At 33.3% G+C, this 25,857-nt stretch overlaps 1 protein-coding gene across 2 annotated transcripts in view; it reads left to right on the top strand.

Moving 5' to 3' along the window:
• The window catches only part of TFEC (transcription factor EC), a 139,183-nt gene that overhangs the window by 107,227 nt on the left and 6,099 nt on the right, over positions 1–25,857 (top strand). For both annotated transcript variants that reach the window (XM_042970323.1, XM_007089154.3), the window contains 4 exons: positions 13,010–13,124; positions 15,287–15,343; positions 18,937–19,012; positions 25,610–25,757. In XM_042970323.1, the coding sequence (XP_042826257.1) occupies positions 13,010–13,124; positions 15,287–15,343; positions 18,937–19,012; positions 25,610–25,757 (396 nt within the window). The remainder of the gene's footprint in view (positions 1–13,009; positions 13,125–15,286; positions 15,344–18,936; positions 19,013–25,609; positions 25,758–25,857) is intronic.

Raw genomic sequence — 25,857 nt, 5'->3', positions numbered from 1 at the left:
TCCTACAGGTGATCTCAACCCTTGCCCAGCCTAGATCTCTCCCCTATATGTTAGACTTGTATATCCTACTGCTTACGTCTCATCTTTTCTGCTTCTAACAGGCATCTCAAACTTAACATGACTGACAGAAAGCTTTTGTCCACCCCCCACCCCACCCATCCAAATCTGCTTTTGGTTCATCTAGAACCCTCATTCCAAAAGAGTCATTTTTCTTCTCTCTCTTACTCCCACACCTCCGCATCTATTGGTATGTCCTGATTAACACCCGAGATTTCCTGAACCTCACAGCTTCTTATCAGCGCCTCTACTAAATCACTTTTCCAGTCTCTCTTGGACATCAGAGACAGACTCCAGCCTAACTTCCCTGCTAATTCTTGCCCCTTTACAGCTGTTCACACAGTAGTCAGAATGATTTGCACAAAGCAAAACTCAGATTCTGTTTCTCCTTGTTTAACATTCTGTCAACTTCCTGAAATCCTCAGAAAATAAGCCAGACATTTCACCATTGTCAGCACTTCCCTTTAACTTTAGGCTCTGGCCTCAATGGCCTTCTTCCTGCTCCTTGAACATGACATGCATACTAACATTTTAGGACCATTGAACTTCCTTTTTTTTTTTTTTTTTTTTTTTTGCTTAGAATACATTTGTCCCAGATCTGCACATGGCTGCCCTTTATGCTCCCAATGTTTAGTCAATATCACCTTGTAGAGAGGCCTTCCACAATCAGCCTAGCTAAAAGACCCCATCTCATCACTCCCTAAATTAATATCTTATTTTGATGCCCTCTGACACTTATGATTAGAATTATTATTTTATTCACCTATTTATTGTGTGCTCTCACCCCTAGAATGTGAACTCCTTGAAGATAACAATTTTTTCTGTCTTGCTCACTGCTGTGTCCCTGAAACCTAGAGCAGTAACCTGTTTATTATTTTATCCTCAGCGCCTAACGCAATATCTAACACATCACAGGTGTTCAGCAAATGCATGTGAAATAAATACTTTAAAATCTACACATGGTATTGAAAAGATTGTTCCCATTATACATTAGTATTTCAGAATATTTTTTTAAGTTTTTTTACCATTTATTTATTTTTGAGACAGAGAGAGACAGAGCATGAACGGGGGAGGGTCAGAGAGAGGGAGACACAGAATCCGAAACAGGCTCCAGGCTCTGAGCGGTCAGCACAGAGCCCGACGCGGGGCTCGAACTCACGGACCACGAGATCATGACCTGAGCCGAGGTCGGCCGCTTAACCGACTGAGCCACCCAGGCGCCCCAAGAATTTTTAATGGAGAAAAATCAGTAGCAACAAGGATAACAACAATAATAATAGCCACTGTGATTTGGGTGCTTGCTATGTGACAAGGATTGTGCAAAATGCTTTTTTGTGTGTGTGGAAAATTACACTGATCACCACAACAAACCTATGGGATAGAGACTAGTATCTAGTATTACCTGTTATCACTTTATAAATGCGAAAAGAGGCTTAGAGAAGTTCAGTAATTTGCTCAAGTTATACACTAAGTGAATGGCAGGGCAGGGTAGGGTTTGAATCCAGTCCTGTATGATACCAGATGCAATAGCAATCCTACCCACCTTGCTGTGCCAGCAGCCTCAGAAGGAAGCGAGGTGTTTCCTAGAACTGTAGAATCATAAGATTTGAAGGGACCTTAGGCTGATCTGATTCTCTGTCACACTCCAGGATTGATTTTTTAGTCTGTGAGTTTAGATCTGTCTCCCTATAATTTCTACCCATTGGTCTTAGTTTCACCCCTTGTCTTCAGAGACGTGGTTGTGCATAGTAACTCATTTATTTTATCATATATAGCTATTTTTTCAATCATGTGTCTGTAAATGCTGGTGGCATTTGGCAATCTCAGTAAACTGTTATAGTTCAAGACCATTCCAGAGATGAGAACTGAGTAAATATTAACAACCCTTTGTGCTTCGTTGGAACTTGAAAGAACTGCATAACATCAACAAGCAAGCTTTTGTCAATCACAATCTAGACCAGATTAGTCTTAAAGTCCAAGGAAGAGCCAAAGTTCACCTTGGCACAGAGTTTTCTGCACAGTTCTCTCAGCTATTGTTTGCAAGTTTTTAAGGAAAAGAAAATGATGAAGTAGAAAGAGAAAACCATTGCTATTGTGAAGGTTATAGACACTTCAGAATTAAAACTGGTGAGCAAGTGCATTTTGGAGTTCTTTCAACGTTTGGGGATGAAACCACCTTAAATACTGAATATAAACTTTATAAACTAATAGTAAAATAAGGTATGTAGAAACTGAGCTTTGAAATGTGTATTATATAATCTGCTGTATTGACAAGCTTGTTTACTTACAGGATAGTTTTTGTGTTCTGGATACAGTACAAATATTTTTGTCTCTTAATAAAAAAAGTTGTTAAAATGTTTAATTATGATTTTTCTATCAAAATGTGAGGGTTCCAGTGATTATTTATTACAGTGTTTACATTAAATCAATAACTATTTTTATTAATTTAGTACTAAATAGATTATATGCATATAAAGTATATGATGCAAAAGTATTTATAAGTTACCATCTCTGTTTTGTGTTTTATCTTTTCTACTTGAGTTATAAGCCAGCTGGCCAAGGACAAGGGATCTTCTACTCCCGCCCAACACATTATTTGTATTCACTCATAATAGAAGAAAAATAATAATAACTCAGTGGGACTTCCCTATTCAATGTTTGTCATTCAAACCTCATAGCCTACTTTCACAAATAATATAAAGCAGGATATTCAATGGTGTGTGTCTTAAAACTGGAAAAATCTAGTTTACTACATTTAAATGAATAAATATCCAAAAGAAAGAAAATAATCTTTTAAATGCCAGTTTTTTATGTATGCAGACATTGTGTGGTATATGCTCCCCTACAGCGTTCTTTCTTTATGTCTGATGTTTATCTTCTTTTTATGTCTACAGTTATTCTGATAATCTCATGCCCACTTTTACCATTTTAGTGAATGTCTTCACAGGAAAGAAAAATAGATGATCCAAACAACTCCAAGTATTCCCTCAGTTTCCCATGAAACTTACACTAAATATGTGATATAGACATAGATCTACAGATATCACACACACACACACACACACACACACACACACACATATATATATATAAAGGTGTATGGTGGGTTTTTGGTTTTTTTTTTTGGCTTTTAGTGTTTATACTGAAAAACTACCTGAAAATATAATATATAATGATATGTATACACTATTTTCTTTCCTATTTTGTATTTATAATGAGATTATCTGGGAGATAGACATATCACACACACAGACCACACACACACACACACACACACACACACACACACCCCTTCAGAAAATTCTCAGGGTTTTAGATAAATAATCAATTTTCACAAACGTGGTAAGTAGTATATACTATTGTGCTGTCCTTGCTGAGTAAATATAAATGAAGAGGGGTAAAACAATAAATATAAATTAAATTATTAATTTTATGGTTGAGTTTATTAGGCCTATAGTGTTTGGTGAAGAGAAAAATAAATCAGGCTGCCATGAAGGAGCACGCTGGGGAAGGTTTGGCCTGTTGGCTGCCCCTAGAGAGTAGGTTGGATTTTGATACTTGAATAAAACAGAAAAAAATAGTTCAATGGCTTCCAACTTATTACATATTCAATTCACTTCTTACTATTAAAAGTATTATAGGCAAGGACCTACCCAGAATGGGGTAGGTACGAATCCAGCCTTTGTTTCAGATAGAACAAGGATTAAAACCCAAGCCCTCTATTTATACAACTGCATGATCTTGAGGTAGTGATTTAATTTTTCAGTTTTAATTATTTTATATTTAAAATGGGAAGCATCAAGCTCATAGAGTTGTTATAAAGATTACTTGAGATAATGTTATTTGTTATTATTATGAAACATACTAGCTTAATATCTGGCACATAATATATACTCAATTATCTATGACGTAGTATATGTTAGGATAATGCTTGTATTTTACAATCTTTTTTTTTAAATTACCAATATATAGATTCATATGGTCCTTGTGGCAACACTCTTTCCCTCCACCCCCTCTCTCCCACTGGAGTCTGAAATCTATTTTTGGAAAGCATGCCATATATATATATACATGGTATATAGGGGCAAATAATGTTGACTAGATAATGTGGGGCCACTTAATTAGATTTTCAAAAGCTAGACACAAGAGTTTGACCTTAATGGGGAAGATAGAAGGGAGAGAAATTTTTGATTTTTGATTTTTGAGCTGGGAGAGATCAGAAGGAAGTTGTATTTTTAAAACATGAGTTGGTCTGAGAGGGGAAGTTGGGAATTAATTGAGAGGGATGAAGGGATACTAGATGGAAGGACATAATTTATGTTTAGGATCCTGAAGAATTTATACATGAGAACAGAGAAGAAAATATAAACTGATAAATGATTTAAAGAAAAAAATCATACTAGGTGGTAAATCGGACATGGTATATGAAGAGGGAAGAAGCCAAAACAGTCAGAAAAACATATATGGAATTTAGGTCAGATTATTTATGTTGTCCTTTATTATATGTAGCCTAATAAGAATAAATGGATATATGAATATTTTCATAGCTTATTTAGATTTTCTACAATATGCTTGGATCCAGATTTTATTTTCTTAAGGGCAGCATGATTTTAAACATAGGCAAATCTATATTTTTCTAGGGTTATGGAAATTCATTATCTTTTCAAACACTTAGAATTTTATCATAAGTAGGATTGAATTTTATCAGATATTTTTCTGAACCTATTGATATGATCACAGATGTCATTTTTTCCTTTTTGACATCATAAAATATATTTATGAGAAGCCCAACTTTATTATGACAAAATATCTTATTTATATTGTCTTGGATTCCTATTGCTATTGTACGTTTTTATTTAGGTACAGTTGACACACAGTGTTACATTAGTTTTAGGTGTACAACATAGTGATTGGACAACTCTATATGTTAGGCTATGCTCACCATAAATGTAGCTACCAGCTGTCACCATACAACACCATTATAATACCATTGACTGTATCCCCTATGCTATGCCTTTCATCCCCATGACTTATTCATTGCATCACTGGAAGCTTGTACCTCCCTTCATTTAGCTAGTAATATTTTGCTTCAGATTTATAGTCATGAGTGAAATTTTCCTTTCTCATAATGTCTTTGTATGGTTTCAGACTGAATGATTTAGTGCATATTCCCTCTTGTCTCTATTTTCTGGAAACGTGTGTTCAAAATTAGGATGATATGTTTCTTGAAAATGTAACACTTTTGCCCATAAAACCATCTAGTCCAGATATTTTCTTGTGCAAGATGTTCAAAGTCTGTTTTGATTTCTTCAGTAATTATGAGACTGTTCAAGCTATTAATTACTTTTTCAGTCAGTTCTACTAAACAATATTTTTCTAGAAATTGATGCATTTTGCCTAAGTATTCAAAATCATTGGCAAATTATTATAGGTAATATAATTTATTATCTTTTTATTGTGAAGTGTACATAACAAAATTTGCCACAGTAACCACTTTAAGTGTACAATTCAGTGGCATTAAGCAGATTCATAATGTGGAACCATCACAATATCCATTTCCAGAGCTTTTCCATCATCTCAAACAGAAATTCTGCACCCATTAAGCAATACATATTCCTTTCCTCCTGTCCCAAGTCCCTAGTAAACTTCTATTCTACTTTTTGTCTGCATGAATTTGACTATTAAAAGGTAACTTTCATAAATGGAATTATACAATATTTGCCCATTTTTAAATGTTTATTTTATTTTTGAGAGAGAGAAAGAGAGAGAACGAGCAAGGGAGGGTTAGAGAGAGAGAGGGGTACAGAGGATCCAAAGCAGGCTCTGTGCTGATAGCAGTGATCCCAATGCAGGGCTCCAACTCATAAACTACAGGAACATGACCTGAGCCAAAGTCTCAATGCTCAACTGACTGAGCCGCCAAGGCACCCCCTATATTTGCCCTTTTCTGTCTGGCCTATTTCACTTAGCATGATATTTTCAAGATTCATCCATGCTGTAGCATATATCCGAATTTTATTCTTTTTAAAGGTTTATGGTATTCCATTATATGTATATACCACATTTTATTTATTCCTTCATCTGTTGACAGTCATTATTAGCTTGTTTCCACCTTTTGGCTTCCTTGAATAATGCTTCTATGAACATAAGTGTCTGTTTAAGTCTCTGCTTTTAATTCTTTTTGGTAAACACTTAGAGGTGGAAGTGCTGGCCATATGGTAATTTTATGTTTAACATTTTGCGTAACTGTCATACTGTTTTCCACAACAGCTGCATCATTCCTAGAAGCAATACACAAAGGTTCTAATTTTCACATCCTTACCACCCCTTGTTATTTTCCTTTCTCTTGATAACAGTCGTCTTAATGAATGTGAAGTGGTATCGCATTGTGGTTTTGATTTATATTTCCCTGATGTCTAGTGATGTTGAGCATCTTTTCATGTGCTTATCGGACTTTTGTAGATCTTCTTTGGAGAAATGTCTATTCAAATCCTTTGTCCATTTTTTTTTAATTGGGTGGTTTGTTGTTACTGCCATAGTTGTTGAGTTGTTGGAATTTTTAACAATCTAATCTGCCTATTAATCTCTTAGTTATATGATTTGTAAATAGCTTCTCCCATTCTATGGATTATCTTTCACTATTTTGATAGTGTGCTTTGATGTACAAAATTTTAAATTTTGGTGAACTCTAAATTCTGGTTTTTTTGGTTGCCTGTGATTTTGGTATCATATTCAAAAATATCATCACCAAACTCATTATTGTGAAGATTTTTCCTTTATCTTTTTTCTAGAACTTCCACAGTTTTAGTTCTTATATTTGAGTCTTTGATCCATTTTGAGTTAAATTTTGTATGTCATGTAAGATAAAGGCCAACTTTGTTCTTTGCATGTGGGTATTCACTTTCCCCGATACCATTTGTTAAAAGACTGTCCTTTCCCTATTGAATGATCTTGGCACCTTTGTCAAAATCATTGACCGTATATTTGAGGGTTTATTTCTGCACTCTATTCCACTCCATTGGTCTCTGCCTGTCTTTATGACAGTACCACACTGCTTTGATTATTGTCATTTTGTTTAACACTTTAAAATCTGGAAGTATGAGTCTTCCAACTTTGCTCTTTTTCAAGATTGTTTTTGCTATCTGGGGACCCTCGAGATTGTATATGAATTTTAGAATGGGTTTTTCTTTTTCTGCAAAAAATGCTTTAGTGTTTCACTTGAATCTGTAGATCACTTTGGGTACTGTTGTCATCTTAACAATATTACATCTTCTGATCACTGAATATAGGATGTCTTTCCATTTATTCATGTCTTCTTTAATTTCATTTAGCAATATTCTTTAGTTTTCAGTGTACAAGTCTTTTGGCTCCTTGGGTAAATGTTAGTACTAAATATGTTATTCTTTTTGATGTTATTGTAAATAGGATTGGTTTCTTAATTTTGTTTTCAGATTGTTCATTGTTAGTGTATAAAGATACAACTGAATTTTGCATGTTGATTTTGTATCCGTCAACTTTGCTGAATTCCTTGTTTAGCTCTAAGAGCTGTGTGTGTGTGTGTGTGTGTGTGCACATGTGTGTTTAATCTCAGGTTTTTCTAAATATGAATTCATGTCACCCATGAGCAAAGATCATTTTACTCATAACTTTTCCATTTTGGATGACTTTTAATTCTATTTCTTGCCTAATTGCTCTGGCTAGAATTTCCAATACTATGTTGAATACAAGTGGTGAAAGCAGACATTCTTGTCTTGCCTGTTCCTTATCTCAGGGAGAAAATCTTATTTTTATTTTATTTATTTATTTAATTAAAAAAATTTTTAAAACATTTATTATTGAGAGACAGAGACAGACAGAGCGTGAGCATGGTAGGGGCAGAGAGAGGGGAGACACAGAATCTGAAGCAGGCTCCAGGCTCTGAGCTGTCAGCACAGAGCCCGATGTGGGGCTTGAACTCACAAACCAGGAGATCATGGCCTGAGCGGAAGTCGGACGCTTTACCGACTGAGCCACCCAGGAGCCCCAAAAATCTTATTTTTAAATATCAACTTGTACTCTTAGTTATATCCTCCTTTTTGAAATATTATTTACTTATTCTCCATTCTTTTTAATAAATCTTGCAGGAAACATGCCATTCTTGTTAATTAAAAAAAAATTGCCTTATGGATTCTACTTTTATTTTTTCAATAACTTATGTTTTTATTTTATTATCTATCCTACTTTATTGGGGCTTATTTGGTTATTTTTCTAGCTTCTTGAAGATGTTATTTAATTTATCAAATTTCAAAATTGTATCTTTTTTTCTCATATTACTTTTTAAAGGCATAACTTTCCTTGAAAGCATTGTTTTGTTATATCCCAGAAGTTTCTTTATGTGTATTTATATTATCTTTTATTTATTTCTAAATTCCAGCATGATTTTGTCTTTACCCTTGAGTTATTTCAAAATTTCCAAGCATTTTAGAAATCCAGGTCTCCATGAAATACATTGAAAGTTTTTTCTTAACTGAGTTCATAATCTGTATTTTTGTATGTTCCATATGTACTCGAGAAAATTGTGTATTCTCTACTTTTTGGATATAGAAGTGTACATATGTCTATTAGGCCAAGATTTTAGTTTTATCATTCAATAATTCCGTAACATGACTGATTATCGTTATCTGTTTGACTTTTCAAAAAAGGAGAAATGTCAAAATTTCCGAATGCATTAGTGGATTCATTAATTTTGCCTTGTAGTTCAAAACATTCTGTTTCACATATTTTGAGGTTATTTTACTACATGCATGAATACTTATAATTACAATGCCTTTTTGGGGAATTGAAATCACTATTATATATAGAATCTCTCAATCCCTCATAATTTTTCTAATTTTAAAGCCTATTTTCTCTAATATTAATATAACTACATAAGCTTTCTATGGTTATCATTTGCTGGCTGTATCGCCTTCCATCATTTAATTTTCAATCCTTTGTGTGTCCTTTTACTATGTAGGTGTGTCTCTTGTACTGTATTACCCAAACTGTCAGCCTTTTTGCTTTGACCTATTTATGTTGATATATTTCCACCTGTTTCTCTCAAATTATTATTTAAGTGTGCCCATATTTCTCCTCAGTACTTTTTAATTACATTTACACCCTTTGGTTTCTTTTACTCCACCTCAATCATACAGATATTATTTAAATTTTAATACTGAGTTACATGGTTATATATTTCACTTTATTTTTGACCTGGTTCTCTTTATCATTTTTGGCCTACAACCACTTACTAAGGTATTTGATAATTTTTATTTCATATTCTTAAAGCATATATTTTAAATTTATTTTATTTAGGTACTTCATCCAAAATTGTTTTCAATGTTAGTCTTTCTGGGAAAACATTCTTAAGTATTTTATGCCTCTAGGAATATTTTTATCATGGCCTCATTTGTGAATGACACTTGGGCTGGATATAAAAACTCGTGTTTTAAGTTCTTTTCTTTCAACATTTAAAAAATACTGATTCACTTTCCTCTTTCATTCAATTTTGCTATTGAAAAGTCTTATGTTAATCAGATTCTTATTCCTTTGGACATACTCTTCTTTTTTCTTCTTAGGCTTTTAGATTTTCCTTTTTATCATTGTATATTCTAAAATTTGACTATAATATGTCCGGGTGTAGGTTTTTTCTATCTGTCTTTGGCATTCTATGGGCCCTTTGAATTTTAAATCAAAATAAAATAATAATAAAATAAGATACAATAAAATAATAGACTTTGTCTATTAGAAATGTATCAGAAATGTTTCTCCATTATTTCTTAACATATTTTCTTTCTTCCAGTTTTATTTCTCTTTCTCTCTGAAACTTCTAATATCTGTATTATATTTCTAATAAATCTATCCTCCAAACTGATTAGGTTTTTTTCTCATATGTTCTATTTCTGGATCCCCTTCTTCATCCTCCTGAAAGATTACTTCAATTTGATTTTGTAGTTTACAAATTCCATTATTCCTTTCTAAGTGTGTTCATTATGCTACTTTTCCATTCCATAATTTTTATAACACTTTTTTCAAATACTATATTTTCAAACCTCCTGTTATTCACTTTGGCCATTTGTACATTTGTTTGTTCTCATATTATGAATTATTATGAACATCTTTTTTTTAGAATGTACATTAGACTAATTTAAGAAACTTGGTTTTATGTGATCTTTTTATTTTTTAATATTTTCTTCTGATATTATTTCTCACACTGCATGTTGTTTTACTTTTGAAATAGTCATTTTTCTCAAATGTTTTGATATTTTGACTGGTTTGCTTATTTTCTTCAGGGAATATTGGCTACTGTGAAGGGCAGTATATATGAGGGAAGGTCAGAGCACAGTCCACTTCAGTCTCTATGATCTCAGTAGTGGAGAAGTGAGTAAAATCTAGAATGGAGAACCTTAGACAACAGGAACCACTGGCAATTGCTCCTCACCTCAAAGAAACTTCTGAGATCAGGAGTTCATGTTTCTTAATCAGAAATTAAGTATTGTCTGGAGGAATATGTTCTGCCTCATTGAAAAGATTTTATGATAAATTCTTTATTATATGTCTTTCAAATTTGTGATGTTGTTAATATAATATGTTTCCCTATTGCCATGTCAAAGGTTTTGCTTTACTGAAAAAGTAATTTTTTTAAAACCAGAATGATAAATATTTCTTCATAAAATATCTATCCAATTTCCTACTAATCTACAAAATAGCACATTAGTTAAGTATCGTATACCTTTGAGAAAAGTACATATAATTTTGCTTTGTAAGCCTTTTCAAATGTGTATATAATTTTTAAATATTCACTAACATTGTATTCTTATATATTTTAATGGAGAAAAGTCACTATAGTAACATGAAGTATAGTACATACTTTGAAATTGAACCCAATTGTCTAATGATATTCACAAAGTGATCAGCCATTTGCATGAAATAGAGTAGTACCTATAGCATAAAATTAAATAGGATATTAATCATTATGCTTTAGGGTATAAATTAGACTATAATCAAGGTCAGGAGTTGATGTAATATACCTATACTTAAGCAGGGTTATATTCATTATCAGATTTGCAGCCCCATTTCTATTTTAGGTATAGTCTGACCAGGTAATATGGACCCAGAGTAATGCTATAGTTAGGAACCTATCACTTTATTGTTGCAGTGTATATGTAATATGGCTCCTTTTCTTCTTAAACATTTTTGCAATTTGCCACTGCTGCATTGAAATCCATCTGAATTCAAACTCTTCAGAGAAAAGTGCCCTTTCCCTAGTTCCTTCCCTCTTCCTTCCCCCTTACTCCCTATCTTTTTTGTTCAGCACATCCATTACGCTTCTCAAAGGCACAGCGGAAATGTACAATTCAGGTTGGTGATGCCTCAGCTTATAACCAAAAGATTTTCAAAATGGTCTTGGAAACTTAACTTTTACAATATGACTAAGTGACTCACATGTTAGGGAAATATCTGCTTTTAGGATTTCTTCCTAATTGTATTGTTATGATATAAGCACTCATCATCTATCCAATTTGATGAACTTCATTCCTATTTTTCAGATGAGGAAATGAGAAGGAATAAATACCCAACTTAAGTATTCCCTTCCAATATTTATGAATTAAAATATATTTTAAAACAATGAGTTTATATAAAATAAAGATGAGGAGTCTTAATTGAGAAAATAATGAAAAGAATCAGTATATAAAAATATATATCAGAATACCACATGCTGTCTATGATGTCCTTATTGAAACACACATTCACATATATTAGCCTGATTTCCACTGTATTTTCCAACTTCTTTTCCCTCGGAAATACACAACATTTATTACATATAGTTTAACAGGTTGTTATGTCAGAATTAATTTTGGTGTTAAAATGTTCTTTCTTCACATTTATTTTCAGTCTCATTCTATAAGTATCAAAAAATTTCCCTCCATTTGAATTGGAGTTTTACAGAAAATAGGAATAAGGAGTTACGGTCTCTGTAATAATCTGGTTATAGCTTTATTTGATTACTTGTATTGCTTCTAGTCCTTAAGGAAAGAAAAAAGTGACTACTTATTCAGTTCTTAGTTTACTGCCCCGAAATGAAATACTTAGAATGGAAATATTTTAAATATTCAAATCCTACATTTTAAATGTGGCTTGCCCTGGAATAATGAGCATTAACTTGAATTATGAATATTATTTAAATTAAATTTTCTTGGGAAGTCAAATCAATAAGCACATTTTAAATAATAAATTGGTACAATTTTCAATTGTGTTATAAAGCATCTTAGTTTTCTGAAAAATTGTTCTCAAGAAGCACATTAAGAGTTGCAGTGTTTCTATAATTAGATGTACCCTATATCCACTAGAGGCAAAAGTAGTTTTAGACTACTTTGGGTTACCAGCTGGGATATTTATAATAATCTAGAACATTAAGTGTGCAATGAGAAAAAGTATGCCTTCCAGGAAGGAAAGAAAGTTTCTCACTTAATTACCAGTGTAAAACACCTCTTGACTGTGAGTTGCTGGTAGCACTGACGGTATTAAGAAGGCTTCCAAAATGTTCAACCATTATACCTAATTTATGGTATGCAACGAACTTTCCAGTTTTGCTAATATGTATATTGATTTAGTCAAAATGATTTTTAAAATCTTATTCACTTATAACAAGGTAATGTGCAGGTCAAACTTCTATAACTTTGTAAATATTAATCAGAATTTCCTTTTGTGAATGAACTAATTTCTCTTTTTGCTTAAATACAGATAGCTTTTTTCAACATATCCATAAGCATCCCATAATGATTTTAAAAAGTCAACGTATACTCACTCTTGTTTAAAATTAAAATGCTATTTACAACAAATTATTATTAATTAAGTGGAAATTTTTAAATATGCATCTAAATATATCAATGTCCACATATGGTTTGATTCATCTTTTCTTTCCTTTCCTCCAAAGTTATCTGGAAGTATTTTGGATGTGTATAGTGGTGATCAGGGAATTTCTCCAGTTAATATGGGCCTTACAAGTGCTTCCTGTCCAAGTAGTCTGCCAATGAAAAGAGAAATTACAGGTAATGTTGCTTTTATAGTTTTATCCCTTTTTAAGTCAACTACTTAAGTTATAAGTGACACATATTACCAAGCTGAATATGATTTTTCAAATATTATCAAAATAGTTAAAATGGGAGAAATGTAGATAGTAAATTCACTTTTTTTTTCCAGTGACAACCAAACAGCACGTTAATATAACTTATAATCCAATTGAATTGACTATTTTAGGAATTGGGGAAATATACACATATGCTCTGTGTATATATGTGTATATACCAACTTGACTAAGTTGTTCACTTAAAGTTGCTTCATTTTGATATTGAATACATGCAATTTATTAACATGGTTGCAAAATAATTGATTAGGGGAAAAAGGTTTTTCTGTATGTAGATTTGATATAAAACAATTAGATTGCCCCCTTTTTAGCCTGTTTTATGAATTTCATGATAGACTCACATTTAATTTTCTCAAGTAGGTAAAAAAAAAAACTCTCAGTTTTCAATAGTACATTTCAAAATTGCTACAACTCAAAAGAATTGTAGGGGAACTGTCAAGTTCCTCCAATATATGGATGAAGAAATCAAGGGTCAGAAGAGTTATTTTCACAGTCATACAGCTGATTTGAAGCAGATGTGCATCAAAATAAGAATTTCCTGACTTAACAATGTCCAGTGTTAGTTCCTCCATAAAAATAAAATAAAAAATAAGTTGAAATTTCTGTAATAAGTTTTTAGTTTGGAGCCCAAACATTGATCTTTAATAAGTTTTTCAGAGTTAATATTAACAAATTTAGTAAGTGTAATATGTCTATTCTTGGGGTCTAGCCAATATCTCAAAAATTTCTATGCATACAAATTATTTAGATTAAAATGAATTAATATAGTTTTAAATAAATTAATTTAAATAATCATAGTCTTATGTTACCTGTTTTAAAAACTAGAGTAATGCAAGAAACACTGCATTATTTATGCTATATAACAAATTATCCCAAAATTTAACAGATTGAACTAATAAACATTTATTATTTCATATAATCTCTATGGGTCAGAAATCCAGAGGTGACTTAGAAGATTGGTTTTCGGAGCACCTTGGTGGCTCAGTTGTTTAAGCATCTGACTTCAGCTCAAGTCATGATCTTGTGGTTTGGGAGTTCCAGCCCTGCATCGGGCTCTGTGCTGACAGCTCAGAGCCTGGAGCCTGCTTCAGATTCTGTGTCTCTGTCTCTCTTTCTGCCCCTTCTCCTGCTTGCACTCTCTCAAAAATAAGCATTAAAAACATTAAAAAAGAAAAAAAGAAAATTTGTTCTCCTTCAGTCTTTCATAAGGTTGCAGTCAAGATGTCATCCAGAGGTACAGACATGTAACACTAGGTGGACCAGAGGATGTGCTCCTAAGACAGTTCACTCATGTGTCTTGCAAGTTAGTCCAACTAGTGATCCAAGACACACGAAAGCAGAAGCTGTACATACCTTTTATGACCTAGTCTTGGTCCACACTGGTCTTTTCCACAATATTCTGCTGGTGTCACAGGTCATCCCTGTTCAATGTGCAAAGGAACTACTAAAGGTGTGAATGTCATGAGAATCATTGTAGGCCATGTTGGAGACTATCACAAATGCTTAAAACCGTGTAGCGCATAAAGTATCATTTCTTGAAAGTGTGGAGTTATTTGATAGGAATATCTGAGAAGTATAGCTAGTTCTAGCTCCAGGGATATAGAAATCATAATTATTTGTGAAAAATGTAGCTTGTAAAAATTTAGGTTGGAATAATTTTGAATAATCTTAAAATTCTTAAAATAATAATAATGATTGAGCAGTTTAACATTTGCTATGCACTGTACCTCTTTTCATCATGACAATGATAATCAAATAGGTATTAAATTATACCAATTTTGCAGATGAGGAGTTGAGACACAGAGAATTTAGGTAATAGATTTCATATCTATGAAATGGAAGGCCGGAATATAGATCTAGGTTTTACTACTCAAAGTTTAAAACGCTCACCATTACCTCTTACTTCCAGAGTACTTGCTCCAAATTTCTAAATATTTGCATAAAAATATTATTATGGCACTTGGAGTAGGTAATATAGTATTTTCACCTACTATTTCTGAATTATGTTGACTAGAGAGGTTGTAAAGTATAACTAAGTACTCTCTGAATTATCTTCTTTTTGATCAGAAACAGATACACGAGCTTTGGCAAAAGAGAGACAAAAAAAGGACAACCACAATCTCAGTGAGTATATTTTCCTTTTTTCTAAAATTAATAATAATAATAATAATAATAAAGGAGGAAATGCATAGAGATTAAAATATGTGGTCTTTTATTGTCACTCCATAAGTATTTTGAGATCACATAACCAAAATTAATAGTATATTCTCACTGGTTGAGCTATTTTAGGAAATTTAAATGATGTGAACTCTCAGAAAAGCTACATATTTTAGGAAGTGAAACATCTCAAATGTCTCCTTGATCACTCTGTCTGTCAAGCAGGCTGGGTGTGACAGAGACTAGTGCATTTAGTTACATTTGAACTCTAGTGTGACTCATTGACTGAAGGAGATAAAAGTGGCTTTAACAAAATGTACATCACTTAAAAATCAAGAAACAACTCCATGTTCTCATCTTTCTGTATCAATCTGCTCCTCCCTTCCTAATGATAAGTTATCTGAAAGGTATTGCTTATGTTGTACTGCTGAATTCTACCTCTGCAAAAAATGTCTCTGATGCCTTCCTGGGGGTTAGTTTGATTCTGATAAGGGGTCACATGAGATGGAGAAATATAAGCAAGGGAAGTAGTTTAGCAGCAATGTTGAGCTTGATAGTGTTTGGTCATGTCTTAAGTACTTAACTGTGTCAAGTGAGCTTGACTAATTGAGTGTGAAGCCTTTCTGTTTTGGAAGCCAAATTAAAAAATGACAAGAGAATAAGAATAAAAATAAATAAAAACATTAAAGCTCTAAAACAAACCACGAATGTTCTTACATGTGGTTAGCTGAAATTGATTCTACATGTACCTGTGAACCCTGAATCATATTGCACTGCCTGCATTACAGAGCGATCAGAGTCTTCTGACTGTGAGATTGTGAGGGAAGAGCTGACAAGTGGTTCTAACTGTCCTCAGGGTCGTTGTGGAATGACCTGATTCTGATAGCCCTTAGTGGTAGAGCAGGTAAGCTTTGGTCCAGATTATGAGACAAGTAGAACATGAGTAGGGGTGGCTAGTTGTTGATAGAAGGGATTCATGCAGCAAGGAACTATGGGCTTCTCTCTCAGTTTTAAACCTGTTAACTCATTATTGCTCTCCTGTTCTTTGTTTCTCTTCTCTACATCTGCAGTTTAAATAACATAAAGTATGATAGGCATGTGGTATGTCCATTGTCAAGTGTTTTCTAATCTGGATTCCCTTACCAGGATATGTTGCTTTTTGGAGATATCAATGTTAAAAAATTTTAATATCATATTTTGAATATGATGAATCTAGAACAATCCCTAAATTTGTGAGGATCATGTCAAGAGGACAAATGAAAACGCACTTAGCAGAAATCTAAATTTTAAAAGTTGTAGGTCAAGCTCAATTAAAATATGCTCTGTTCTTTCTAAAGACTAGAAGTCCAGGTGTGAATTCAGAATTCTCAGATCATCAGAGCTCTGAGGGAAGATGTCAGGGTGAGGCAAAGCCAGCCTTCAGCCATCAGCCCATCTCGCTTCTCTCCCCACTCCTTGTTCCATTCTGTGCCGCCAGTGGCCTCAGACATGAACGTGAACACTCATTTTCTACATTTTAGCTCCACACCCACCTGTTGAAATAACTTCCCCTTGTCCACATCTTGAGCCTAGAGGTGAGCACACTGGTGTCATGGTCCTCACTCAGAAGGGTGGACTAGGAAGTGGCCTGCACAGGCTCTGGAAATGGGCTCAGGGCATTGGGAGGATATTCCTGGAGCAAGTTACCCAATGTAGTTTGACTCTGTGGCTGACTTGCTCACTGGGGAAGGATGTGGTGAGTATGGGTCCAGGATAGGGGCCTCTCTCACCCTGACCTAAGGACAGGAATGAATGAATATATCAAAACTGTGAAGAGTGAAACCACACATGGCATAGAGTAACTTGGTAATTTCTTAAAACTTGACTGCTTTACAAATAACTACTACTGGGTATGAAAACATTGAGGAACCAAAGTTCTCATTATAATTAGCCATTAAAAATTTATCAAGCACAATCTAAGAAGAGTAGAGGAGGAACTTCTGATATTTTACATAAGGTGCATTTAAATAATAGATTTGGGAGAAATATTCTAAAACTAAACCAGTTCCCTATTTTGAGGTAAAACTGTGAACATCCTTCATAGCTATTCTTCATCTTATATTTAACAGTCTGTTTTATAATATAGAAGTGAGTATGTGTGAACATAGAATTATTAATAATTCTTACTGTGAAATATGTATGTATTTCTATCAGCTGTACCTTTGTTTATTTTCTTTTCTTGTTTTTTAATGTGGTATCATTGTTTTTTGAATCACATGCATAGGGAAAACAGGATCAGCAAAGAGGGAAAACAAACTCTCTCAAGAATCAATTATATTCTAATTTTAGAGTAATCCCAATATATTATTACTGAAGGTCAAATCCATTCATGGTGAATTGCTTTGTACAGACAATTGTTATTCTTTCATGACTTTCCTTGTTTCTGGTAGCAGATCTTAATTTTTAGCATGTATAAAGTATTTTCAAATATTTTTGATATATAATTTTCTTCTTCTTCATGACCTTCTTCTTCCTTCATTTCCTGGAAAACTTTTAAAATGTTACTTTTAGAAGAAAATATTATATAGAAGTATATGTTGTAGTTCTTGATTCTAGGAATATAGAGTAGACTATAAGACTACACTATACTCTGTGAAACTGCTTTTGATAGGGGTCAATATAGGAAACGCTCTACTTATTTGTATATCTGACATTTATTGAACATTTATTAGATGCATACAATTTCCAAAAGTAATGAATTCATGGAAATTCAAACAGAGAAAACAGTCTCTGAATAAGAATTTATACCAGTAGTTCTCAAAATGTAGGCCCTAAACAAATAGCATCAACATCACCTGGGAGTTTGTTAGAAATGGAAATCCTTGGGCCCCAACCCAGACCTACTAATAGGTTTGAGATATAAATCCATTTTAACAATCCTTTCACATATGTCTCATGCCTGCCAAAGTCTGAAAACCACTATTCTATATATTATTGAAAAATTTTAGATTAGAAAAATATATTCACAGTCTTATCAACATTTGTTTAGCACCTCCTATATGCCAAGCCCTCTGAAGAAAGAAAAATGAGGAGTAAATTGCCCCTGCCTTCAAGGAAGTTACAGTCTAGTTGGGCACACACGCCTACCATGTGCTAAACTTTGTGTCAGGCCTTCAGGTATTGTATGAGAAGAGTAGGCATGATGTAGACCTCAAAAGATTATGATCCTAATGGGCTAATCCATATGTGAAGTTATGATCCAATAGGATAAATATATATAAATGCAAATATATTTTTTCAATATGGATAAGTATTACAGCATTTCAAAAAAGTGAAAAAAATTGTTTTTGAGAGAAAATGTTTTGAAAACATTGTCAACAATAGAATCACAATTCTAATATTGTTATCTTTATTTTTAGAATTAAATATATTTGAATTTTTATTTTATTTTTGAATACTCTTTTGACTATATGGAAATTATTTTGCTAAATGTTTTTTCAAGATTATTAAGAAAGTTTACAGCTGACCACAAGTGAATTGTGCTTTAATGAGAATAATCAATGATATTTCTTTTTTAATAGTTGAAAGAAGAAGAAGGTATAACATTAATTACCGAATCAAGGAGCTTGGCACTCTTATTCCAAAGTCTAATGATCCGTGAGTTCGACAGTAATTTCTATAATAATGTTATGGTTTGAATAACCACCCCCCCCCCCAAATGGATCGGAGGGAGCAGGGGTACGGGAGAACCAATTACTAGGAAACTAAGCAGCTTATGGTAAAAGTAAGACTACTGCTGGTTTTCTTGTTAAGTATCTATTCGAGACTGATGGTTATTAGACGTCAAGGTTGTTACTAACATTTGTCCTTTTGAGACATAGGAAATAGTGAAATTATTTCTTCTCAGTTCATAGCAGGTCTTTCTATATGACATCAATATTGGCAAATTTAGTGGCAGTATCAAATGTTGTTTACGACACTGGTATACTCAATTTATGGTTATAGCAATCCTTCCAGCGTAAAATTTATATGCACATGGACATTGAATTGTTGGGTTTTCAGTGGTCTGAACTTTCTGGAGGCAGGCAAGTAAAAAAAAAAAGGAATTGTAAAAACATGCTGATTGATGCCAACCAATAATTGGTTATTGTAATTAAATTTTCAGCCATGTTTTGGTGTCGTCCACACTCAAAGTTAATAAACAAGACATTTGAGGTTGCAGAAACTACCTAATTAATCAAAGCATCAAGTTAGAATGTTAAACGTTTCTCTAAAATATAGAAATATGTTGTATTACATTAATAGTGACTTGAAAATGTTTCATTCAAACCGAGAACTGCTCTCTCCTGATACTGGAGATCATCAATTATTCAGAAACAGTGATGTTCGATATGGTGATATTAGTGAAATTTGTAAATACTCTTTCCCTGAATCCAAATGTGCCAATTCATTTATACAATTCAATAATTTGTAATAGAAAGAAGTGTAATATTTATCCTTACGGGCATATTAGATAGAGAAGGCATCATATGGAATGACAGAAAGTGTCTGGATGGAGAATCTGAAGAGCTTGGTCACAGTGTAGGCCCTACTGGTAACTCTTCAAATCTTTTAAAGTCCCTAAGCATGCAACTCTTTCTATTAGTAGAAGAGAATACCCATTTTCCTGATAGGTCTTATTTTTTTTAACATGTAACATATAAATGCACATTTATTCATCAAAAATTTAATCCAAGGCCAAGCTTTTTTGTTTGAATATGTGTTGTAGCTTTTCTTTCTTACATAAACTGCACTAAAATGTATAGTCTATTTTAATTTCTTTAAAATAAGACAAACACATACACAACCTAAGTACAGATGGACTTTTAAAAATGCTTATGCTTTTTGTGACAGCATATTTTTAAGCAAGCAAAGTTTACTGACATTTTAATTGAGTTTTTCTAAGGCTTTTAATATAATCTTCCTAAAACAATAACTATTTTAAAAAATGTCTTCTTTTATCAGCATTCATATTTCATTAGCTAATGTACCTATAATTTAATTATATTATCATCATAATAAATACAATAGGCATTAATTTAATAACTTATCAGTAAGTACACAGCACCACAATGATAACAGAAATACTTGGACATATCAGAGGGTGGCCTATTGCCCTCTATTACCTACTTTGTCCTAACAACAGTCAGTGAGTGTCACAAAGGAAATGGACAACATTAATTAATCTTGAAAGTGATTGGATAAAAGTCAATTAAGAAAGGTTCTCTTATAACTGGTGGAGCTAACCCACAGTGCCAGGGAATAGTTATATGCAGAAAGCACATGAGACTTTAAGACTGGATTTGGAACCCTAACTGACCATCTTTAGATGTCACCATGCCTGTAAGGCACCAATTATATGATTGAGTTTTTATAAACATAAAACCAAATAATATATATGAGAATATCATACACATTATAAATCTTGTGTGAGGGATTATTATTCTATATATTTATAGAAACTTTGGTTATAAAAAGGCTTCTTTCTACTTCTAATTCACTGTCTAGAACCGAAAAGGCAAGCTTTTCCTGTAAAGGGCCAGATATTTCTAGCCTAGAAATAAATATTTCTAGGTTTGTGGGCCATATAGTCTGTGGCAACTTTCTAACTCTGTTATTGTAGCATGAAAGCATACATAGACAATATGTATATGAATGAACATGGCTGTTCCCACTGAAACTTTATTGACAAAAATAGACTGTAGGTTGTAGTTTGTCTACTCATGATCTAGAATATAGAAGATCAATTTACCATAGAACCATATCTGAAAGAGATTATCATTGGGAAAAGTTTATTGTAAGCCTTCTTAAGTGTTTTTCTCTTCTTTATGGATCTCAGAAAGAGGTATGATTATTTGTTTTAATTGAATTATGTTCTATGTATGGAAATGATATTTATTTTGGGTCTAATTGAAAACACATTAATTGATCAGATGGTAATGATATCTATATGTGGCTCTGCACACATAGCATAGACAGAAGAGATGCTTAACTGTTAGCTCTCTTATTCCAGACATCCGATACCATTTCTGTTTCAATGCATCTTATCCCTTGGCTTTTGGTGGCCTCGCCTAATACCCTAGTTCTTCTTCTTAGGGTCCACCAACATGAGTCCCATGGTTGAATCCAGAACATAGCCTCTTTAAAACTTGGATCTATGGGCCTAAGGAGTAGTCACTTGTTCTATGAAACCATTTTGGATTCATTTGTTGAATTTTCAGACACTACTATGGATAATCTAACAAGTTATAGAAAATTAATTAGTGGAGATAGAGTGTGGGGATAAAATAGAGGAGGCAAGTTTCATTTTGAAGAAATGTTATTACTATGTTGTGACAATTCCGAAATTAACAAGAAGTGGATCAAAAAAAATAAAACAAGATTTCAGTTTGAGTTTAATACATTTCATACTAATTTGTTGTACCATTTCAAACCATTTGTTTGTAACCATTACAATTCATAAGAATTTTTAGGGGTGTTTGGGTAGCTCAGTCGGTTGAGCATCTGACTCAATTTCAGCTCAGGTCTCAATCTCACGATTCTTGAACCCAGAGTCAGACTCATGCTGACAGCATGGAGCCTGCTTGGGATTCTTTCTCTCCCTCTTTGTCTGCCCCTCCCCAGCCCATGCTCTTTCTCTCCCTCAAAAAAAAAAATACACTTAAAAAATGAAATTCATAAGAATTTTTAAAAACAAGAAATATATCAGATTACACAATTATCTAATATGGGATTTTTCAGATGTGTGCTATAACCTATTAATGGATCAAAAAATCAATCACATGAAAAAGATTCAGCATTTTTAAGAAAAGAAGGAAGAGTAGTATTGGTAATATTAGAGTATTACATATTACACCTAAAGGGAATAGTAATATGTGGTGAAACATTTTTTTTTTGCAGATTTATGCACTGAGAATACACTGGTTCATGGTAGAAAACATAGTTCTTATGGGAGACACATTTGAGAAAGTGTGAAATCCACAGATTTTCAAAAAGAGCATTGAATTAAGTGAGGAAAACTGGGTCTCATCTTCTAAACACCACGTGCTCTTGGGCAAATAGCAGAAACCATGAAGTGGTTGACCTCTGAGGACCTTTCCAGCTCATGATTAGAATAAACTTAGTGGTTGGCTTAGGGAATCGGAGCCAACACCTAGAGACATTTTGAATTCTATGAAGTTGCCATTTTTATGTATAAAAAACATTTGGAAATTTGTATTTCATTGCTAGGTCAGAAGGGTAAGGTCAGAAGGGAAAATAATATAGTGAACAGCTATAGTTGAAAAAAGTTATATGCTGAAAAAAATTAAATGAGAAAACAAACAACCAAGGAACGACAATCTCTTGATCATTGATTGGAAAAGAAACGAAAACCAAATGAAACTAACAAACATGAAAAGTAAGAGCTTCCACAGATGTGTGGTAGTGGTCCACCTCATATATGCCTTATATAATCATATTTATAAAAACTCATATTAGTGGAGATAAAATATACTGTCAGAGCATGAATTATTCTATTGGTGCTAGCAAATTACTCTTGTTTTTCTGCTTTGTTATTTATAAACTGGATGACAGTTTTTTAACTAAATTGATCTGGTTTTTTTCCTCTGTTGTCAGAACTTGCTCCTGCTTTTGTATAAGAATGGTGGTTAAAGCAGTAAATGAGACTTAGGAAGACTTTCTAAATTAGAAGTGTAAAATGTTGATTGAAAGAAAAAAATATCAAACTTATTATGGTGTCTTCTTTCTTTCTTCTTTATTTTTTAGTGCTTTTAGGTGGATATGCTCTCCTAAGATGACAACAGACTGTATTCTCCATAGTTTACCCTGGCCACATTCCTAATCTAATGTGTGCATTAGAATGCATAGCTTTTAACTCCTAAAAGTTTTAAGTTCTTCAAGGAGAATCATTTTGTAGAAAATGAAAAGCCAGTATCTACATTTATCCCTTAGGCATGCCTTTATGTGTATTAACGTTGCTGTCATAATCAATGTTTTTAATGCCTAGATGCTTGAAATTATCTTGAGAGAAAAACATCTCCTTAATAAATTTGGAAAACAAACATATTTTTTAATGTTTATTTATTTTTGAGAGAGACAGAGAGACAGAGCACCAGTGCGGGAGGGCAGAGAGAGAGGGAGACACAGAATCCTAAGCAGGCTCCAGGCTCCAAGCTGCCAGCACAGAGCCCAATGCAGGGCTTGAAACCACGAACCACGAGATCATGATTTGAGCCAAAGTCAGATGCTCAACCAACTCAGCCACCCAGGCACCCCAAAAACATTTTAAAAAGAAACCTCATACATTAAAATGGTTTTAAAATAGAGTGAACTTTAAAAAAAATAATGCAAATGGTATCAGGTAGAAATTGTTGGAAGACCCATTGTGTGACTTCTACAAGCATTTTGAAGGTTTATTTTAGACCTAAATAAACATCACCTTAAACTTCAAAGTTGACCAGAGTTATCCTTTTCCTGTTATTTCTTCTGTTCTTCAAGTTTTTCCTCCAATGAGAAGAAATGAAACAAAATTAGTACCATAAGCCTTCTGCTGATGCTTAGAGTTTTAATTCAGGAATCCAATACCTTTTTGAGTTACAGGTACTTTTTTAGTTTAATGACAAAAGTAGCCTCTTTCTGCATAACCTTCCCAAAAGTAGCCTCTTTCTGCATAACCTTCCCATCACCTGCTAAGTCACAGTGAGTGGATGAGACCAGCAGCTCTTTGACAACTGGCAAAGCATTTGCACACTTTAAATTTTTTTTTTTAACGTTTATTTATTTTCGAGACAGAGAGAGACAGAGCGTGAACAGGGGAGGGGCAGAGAGGGAAACACAGAATCTGAAACAGGCTCCAGGCTCTGAGCTGTCAGCACAGAGCCTGACGCGGGGCTCGAACTCACAGACCGTGAGATCATGACCTGAGCCGAAGTTGGACGCTTAACCGACTGAGCCACCCAGGCGCCCCGCATTTGCACACTTTAGACAGACTCTGGTAATGGGTTGGTGCCTTCTAACAGAAGATAGCTTAACCAGGCCCTAGTAAGCATTTTCACCTGCCGGTAGAAAAATGCATCTTCCTTTAATTTGTTATGGCTAATGGAATTATCATCTAACCTGAACATGAAAGGAGGCATGTACAAGTCAGATTTTTCATAAACTATATCTTCCCACTTCTGATCACTTAATGAATACATATTAATTTCAATATGTCTCATATAGATCATAGAAACCAAAAGTACATGCAGTATAATATCATCTTAAAATTTTCCTACATGCTCACTGTATGTTGTATTAAAAATAATCTCATGACTCTAAACTAAAAATGCATCAAGGTTTACAACAGCTCTGGTGAACTTTTAGCGATTAGCTTGCCCTCGTTCTCCACATGTATTCTTAATTCTCATATAGGATCAAATTCTTCGATGTATTTTTTTCAGATGTTAAAATTGGTAGCCTATTTTGTGATTCCAGATTTATCATTTCTCCTGTCTTAAAAATAAGTTTTAATAAAATATTTTTTCTATGCTATAACCTGAAAGGTTATCTGGTTGTATTTAATTATATTTACTTATCTTAAACTTATTTAAAAATAGTCATCCGGTTTTGTAAAAAAGTATTGATGGCTTTTGTGCAGAAAAAATTGCCCAACGATTCTAGAAAGTTTTGCTCTATTGCTTAAAGTGATGTTGCCAAACTCTGATTTGTTTCACAATCACTCAGGATCACTATTCAGAAGAAACCTTTTTTTTTTCTTAGAAGCATAAAAGCAACCTTATTAGAAAGTAGGTTAAAAGATTGGTACATTTGAAATGATCTTAAAAAATTTAGGCTTAAGTCCTCAGTAATGTACATTTCCTAGTTCATTAATGCAGAAATACCGCACATAGATTTTAATCTCGGAGTTAATAATAAAAGCAATTTTCACTAAAAATATAAAAACTGTAATGGTAGAATCATGATATTGCATTTAGCTCTCCCACAAAAAGTCACTTTATTACTTTCTTTTGACACTTATTTTCATTCTGGGATTAATTTTACTATATAAGGGCTTCTTAACTATTCTATTAAAATTTCTATTCAGAAGCAATAATATCTAAGAGTGAATAATAGTCATGTAAATCATTATTTCATATTAATGTAAAAGATTTTGTAAGTTCTTATGAATTCTGCTGACATGCACAATTGTGAAAAGGTTATCTCTCCGTTCTGTAGTGATACGCGCTGGAACAAAGGAACCATTCTGAAAGCATCAGTGGAGTACATCAAGTGGCTACAAAAAGAACAACAGAGAGCTCGAGAATTAGAACACAGACAGAAGAAATTAGAGCAGGCTAACAGGCGGCTTCTACTCCGAATTCAGGTTTTTATAAAAATGTTGCCATGAACCACATAGCTTATATATGACTTATCCATCATCGGTTTTATTCATTGCCTCATTTATTTTTTTCTTATTAACAATT

The sequence above is a fragment of the Panthera tigris genome, chromosome A2 (genome assembly GCF_018350195.1).
Source record: "Panthera tigris isolate Pti1 chromosome A2, P.tigris_Pti1_mat1.1, whole genome shotgun sequence".
Lineage (NCBI taxonomy): Eukaryota > Metazoa > Chordata > Mammalia > Carnivora > Felidae > Panthera > Panthera tigris.
This window is presented reverse-complemented; position numbering and strand designations above follow the sequence as displayed.